At 30.2% G+C, this 6252-nt stretch overlaps 1 protein-coding gene across 1 annotated transcript; it reads right to left on the bottom strand.

Moving 5' to 3' along the window:
• Positions 1 to 2203: 2203 nt before the first annotated feature.
• Positions 2204 to 3382, bottom strand: LOC111988007 (uncharacterized). The gene is made up of 2 exons (XM_024019767.2): positions 3216 to 3382; positions 2204 to 3035 (listed from the first exon to the last, which is right to left on the bottom strand). The coding sequence occupies exons 1-2, from the start codon at positions 3270 to 3272 to the stop codon at positions 2457 to 2459; spliced, it is 636 nt and encodes a 211-aa protein (XP_023875535.1). The 5' UTR covers positions 3273 to 3382; the 3' UTR covers positions 2204 to 2456.
• Between the last annotated feature and the right edge of the window lie 2870 nt (positions 3383 to 6252).

Genomic DNA, 6252 nt, shown 5'->3' with positions numbered 1-6252 from the left:
TACTTGTAATAATTGTATTGAAACCATATAATTGTAATTGAAACAGGGATAAAACGTGCTTAACGTAACCGTCCTATTGTCACAGGCTGTTTAGAAAGCTTATTATACGAGGCAATAATGATATAGTCAGTGTTTTGTGTCCCATGAATGTTGATTGTTGAGGCCACCAATTCTCCATTGTTAAGTGTAGTCAACCATGTTTTCAAGTAAGTTTTACTTAATTCAACGAGTAAAATCTTCTTATAAAAAAATTTAAAAGAAACAAAGAAAAATATTTTATTGTCAAATAAAGGAATTAGATTTGAATTTTGTCAAAAAAAAAAAAAATACCATTATGATCTTGGCCTAATAATAAAACTGCTTATTATGAAATAGACGCTATAGTTTCATATCTTATCATATTTATTATTAAAAAAATCATGTCAAGATATTCTTGGTTGAGAGAGGCCATGATGTTTTCAAATTGATTTTAGTTAATTCAATTATAATAAAAAAAATTTATTTTCGAATAAGGATCTAGATTTGAATCTTGCCCAAAACATAAAAAAAAATCTAGTGCAGTCTTGGCCAAATAATAAGAGACACTTATATAGAACTAGATGTTATAAGTTTCAAATCTCATTATATTAAAAAAAAAAACACTTCAAGATATTCATCAATATAAACTGTGATAATTAAGATGATGAAACGTTTATGTTGTGGCCGCCATGTCTAACAATGGCCATGAAAATCATAGACTAGTACCTCCAATGTTGCAGCTTCTTATGTAATAATCAAAGGTTTAAGTATGGTTAGTAGATTCATATCATCATTTGCTCATCGAAAAAGATTTTTCAAAGAGGGCACATAACCACATTGTTATGATTAATAGAACTGTTACTGTTATCAATGTTGTGATCCTTCAAAATTAGTTCTCGGAAACAGAAACTACTGATAAATGCAAACACTTAAAAAATTTAAGGTCCCATTCACCCTAAAAGCTAATTAAGTTAATCCATTCACCATTAAAAAAATTAAGATTCCTCACAAAGCACCATGCAACTGCATTCTGGATAAGCACGTTTAATTAATAACAAATTCTCTTTACAGTGATAAGACAGACAACTCACCATATTTATAAAATAAAATAAGAGAGAGAGAGAGAGAGAGAGAGAGAGAGAACCACCCCAAAATTAACCCACAAAACAACTCTTAAATAAATTTACCTAAATTCTCTTTTCAGTTGTAGTGTTAGACATTGCTAGTTTACCTTAAATAAATTTCGATTACTTGACCCTAAAAAAAAAAAAAAAAAAAAAAAACAACTCTTAAGTTTATGTAGCTCTCTCTCTCCCAATAGGGGAATGCTATTTGTCCTCATTTTAGCATTATTGACATATTTAGCATGGATTTAGGGAGGAAGATTCAAACCCAAGTTCTCTTCCATGAAAGAACTTATAGCACTACCGAACTACAAAATTCTTTACGCAAATTTTACATGTAACATGGAAAATGTCTTCCACTAAATATTTTGTTTACGGGTCTATGCGAAAATTTCCAAGTAAATTACACCTCATTGCCACATGGACTAATTGTCACCTACATGCATGTTTGAGAATGTGGTGTGAACTTTGTAAATGAAAATTTCTAATATGACTTCAAGTAATCTCGCACAAATAATACACCTTCTATATATGCCTTCAACTTTGTATATGAGAACCTCTAATATGTTTAGAATAAAGTTTTTCTCTTCAAACTCCTTTAAAAAAATTAACATGACTATATATTTTGAAAATTTAATAATCAGATATTACCTTTATTTGATCTATAAACATACTTTTTATGCATAATTTAAGACTACAAAAAATTAAAATTTATTTAAACACTTGATTGATGACATTACAATTAATTTTTTATCTTTTTGAAATTTTACAAGTATTGAGAATATAATAAGAAAATGCAATATAATAGTAGTTTTGTCAAAATTTACATCCAATAAAAAAATATAAAGGGAGTTTGAAGAGTTTTTTTTTTTTTTTCAAACTTTGTCCACATATTTATATGCATTCAAGATTTTCTTGAAGAAAGATAAATTTTCACAAATTTTTCTTTTTGCCCAAATGGTTTGAACTTTGAAGTAGATGCAACGATAGATATATTATATATAGTAAATCATATTGGTAATGACCACTTAATCTTTCAATTGAAAATAAAAGATATTAATGACAAAACTTAGATACAATTTCTTAGGTCTATTGGATCAAAGTGCCTTTATTCAAAATATGAGAGAGAGAGAGAGATTGATGCATTTCTCAAACAACTTCAGCAATGGAGTACTACAATTAAGTATATAATTTGTTATTTACATTCGGGGTTTCAAAAAGTAGCTTCTAGTACATGATATTATCTTTGATTGGAAAATGGAGGCAAATTAGGAGTCCTCCAATATCAACCAAAGGGAGCATATAAATAGAAACTTAAGCTTCAATCTGTTTCCCTTGTGGGAATCTGACTCTGAATACATGCTCTTCACCTGTGAGTTTGTCTACCTTAACAACCCACTGACTCTTCCCAATTTCACATCTGCTGGCAATTTTAGTCACTAGCAACCCTTCTCCTATAGGTAACAATTGAGTTCTTGATCCACTAGACCACCAAGATCCTTTACAAAATGCATTATACCCCACAATAACCACACCGCTTTGCCTCCTTACCTTTTGCACAGCTTTAAAAATCCCTTCATGGTTCTCAAGATTACAATCAATAAGCACAAAATCTGCTTCCCTATATTGGGTTTGCACTAGCTTTTGAGCTTCCCCTATAACAAATTCAACTTGACATGCATCAAGGCCTAGGACTTCCTTTGATAGCTGCACTTCTTCAATCCCACCAAGGATGCAAACTACACGGCCACCGGTTTGGTGAGCGGCAGCCACCAATGCTAGGGTGTTGGAGTCAGCAGCACCAGCACATGCCACAACCATCAATTGTGCATTGTTGCCTGCAGCTATCGCTGAAATAAACTCAGCAACATTTGGCTCTTTAGCTCTTTGTCCCTACATTAAGATCACAAAAATCAGTAAGTTAAAATTGAAAAAGGATATGAAATAATTGAATCTATGACACCAACGGGATTCTTTGAAGCCCTTTATTGAAGGATAAGAAACTTTACTACCATTTGAGCTAACTATAATTGTTCATAAATATGTTGAAAAATAAAGGGTTTGAACACTCACCATTTTCAAAGTATCGAGGTAGGCTTTTGTGGCATTCTCAGCAGACCAGCAAGCCATATTTTGTTTATGGTATCTTTTGTATAGAAGTAGATGAGGCCCTTCAAGCTTGGAATGATTGATGCCTTGGCCTTGTGCTCTGGACTATATATAGAGGGGCAACTGATTGGTCAACGAAGTTGCTTTAGACCAAGTTAACTCAAGGATGCTATAATTTCAAAAATTACAGTGTCATTCCAATTTTCCAAAATTACAGTGTTAGGTATATATTTGATAATTTTAGATTAGGTGGTTAGAGGAAACTACCACAGTTCATTAGAAAATTTCAGACTTCGGTTTTTCTTTTTTCATCACTGTATAAATTAAGGTTAATTTGGCGACACACAACGAGAACAAACTAACCCCTCCAACCTCTGTGAAGATAAGACTGATCCTATATCTTTAGTACAATGCCTAGAGATTTGATCATTTGAGTTGGATGGCATATATTCATAATAATATAGTTAACAGATGCCTTAAGGCCTAAGGGTATTGATTTAAGAATTTTTTTTTTTGATAATTTTTTTTTTTTTTTTCAAAAATTACAGTGTCATTCCAATTTTCCAAAATTACAGTGTTAGGTATATATTTGATAATTTTAGATTAGGTGGTTAGAGGAAACTACCACAGTTCATTAGAAAATTTCAGACTTCGGTTTTTCTTTTTTCATCACTGTATAAATTAAGGTTAATTTGGCGACACACAACGAGAACAAACTAACCCCTCCAACCTCTGTGAAGATAAGACTGATCCTATATCTTTAGTACAATGCCTAGAGATTTGATCATTTGAGTTGGATGGCATATATTCATAATAATATAGTTAACAGATGCCTTAAGGCCTAAGGGTATTGATTTAAGAATTTTTTTTTTGATAATTTTTTTTTTTGGTATATTTTTCTTAAAAGTAGTATCAAAACTTTCTTAAAAAATGTCTTTTTAACAAGTGTCCTGAGAGCATCCATCAAATTCACGTTCAATATAGATGAAAAAAGTTATCTTCTCAATTTATAACCTATATGCTCAGCAAATAAATATTGACGAAACACTATTTCATTTACTAATATATTTATTCAAAACCGGTTTACACATGTAGTTGAATTGAGTCAATTGACACCTCAAGGTGTAGGGGTAAAAAGGTTCGAATTGCAAACGTAGCAGCATATTGTAATTATCTGTTAAAAAAATAGTCAATTTATCATTTTTTTTTTTTTTTTGGCAACAACTCATCTAAACTCCATTACATTTACCTCATTTACAAAATATTAAAAAATTAAATTAAAATCTCAATGTTTTAGAGGATACTTACCTGATTGAAAATTTTTAACTTGAATAAAATAAATGCAAATAAAGATAAAAACAAAACACATTAGATTAGTCCTATAATCATATTGTTGACCCAGAAAGATCTTTGGTGAGTTTCCTGGACACTAACTTAATAATTATTAATTTTTATAAATTCCACTTGCATTATAAAGCCAAGCTATACCTCGTGCGGCCGTGCCCCATATATTCTTCAATTAGCTGTCATGTTCTAAATCGATTGGACAACATAAATTTTTAAAATTTAAACGATATTGAAAAAAAGAAAAAAAAAAGACAGAAATTAAGTAAAATTTTGTTTTTGTTTCTTTTAGAGACAAACCAAATAAATTTCACGCAAACTGAGACAGCAGCCCAACAAAGGCACGTATTATTAAAATCTTAAGTTTAAGGATTTAACATTAGATTGGTGCAAAACCATGTGCGAGTTGCGACATGTACGAAGTCCTCTTATGTACGGGTTGTCTTGCAACTTGTATAATAAGAATATCCAGGAAAGCTTCTCAAAAAAAAAAAAAAAAAAAATCCAGGAAAAAAAAAAAANAATTGACTCTCAGGAAAAAAAAAATATATATATATATATATGAGATGAGTTCAAGTTACACCTGGTGTAACTTCATAAGAGTTACCTCCTTTTTTGGACCATTGATTTGTATTAAATCTAAGGTGAAAAAAAAGTCATGGTCATGTCATTATTGTTCCCTAGAAATTAGTAATTAAGTCATTAACTCTTCTTATTAAAAATAGAAAAATAAAAGATAGCATTCATCTTCTCTTCCACCTCTCTCACACAGTCTTTGTCTAATAATTCTTTATGATGAATTTACACAAAGACAATTGAAAGTTCCCGTACTGCTTGATTTTTCTGTTTGTTCAAATTATTATTTTTACTTAAGCCGATTTTTTTTACATAATTTCTTGCATAAATTTTGAATAGAAACGAAATAAGCTAAAATTAGACTTATATTCTATAAATTAAACCAAGAAAACAAGTACTTCTAATCAAAACAAACTTGGGTCAAAACGGATGATGATCATACCCAACACTAGAAATGCATGTCCCTTGTTTTTATTTGTGCTAAAGAGGAACGATCATTGTGGCTGTACTAGCTAGATACAGACCATGTGAGAGAGGGAGAGAAGATGAAGATGATGATGGACAGAGAGTTAATGCTCTTTTTTATTTTTCTATTTTAATAAGAAGAGTTAATGACTTAATTACTAATTTCTAGGAAATAATAATGACATGACCATGACTTTTTTTTTACCCTTAGATCTAATACAAATCAATGGTCCAAAAAAAATGTAACTTTTATGAAGTTACATTAGGTGTAACTTGAACCCATCTATATATATATATATAACAGCAAAGAAACTAGACTAAAATGAAAAAAGAAAAAAAAAAACTAAAAATAAAAATAAAATAAGTAAATGAAAATGGAATCATAATAATATGAGGGTCTTTTGGCGTTCAACGTTATAGTGGCTCAATTTTCTTTTCATTTATTTAGTGGCATAATCTTAAAAATTAAAATGTTACTTATCGAAAAAATAAAGCCCGATTTTTTTTTTTTTAAAGTTAGAGTGGGAGATTTGAATTCTAAACATTTCATTAGAAATACTAAGAAATGTCAATTGAAGTGTTGGACAACAAGACTCTTAACAAGTCCAACATACTT

The sequence above is a fragment of the Quercus suber genome, unplaced genomic scaffold (assembly GCF_002906115.3).
Source record: "Quercus suber isolate HL8 unplaced genomic scaffold, Cork oak 2.0 scaffold_53, whole genome shotgun sequence".
In the NCBI taxonomy this organism is placed as follows: domain Eukaryota; kingdom Viridiplantae; phylum Streptophyta; class Magnoliopsida; order Fagales; family Fagaceae; genus Quercus; species Quercus suber.
This window is presented reverse-complemented; position numbering and strand designations above follow the sequence as displayed.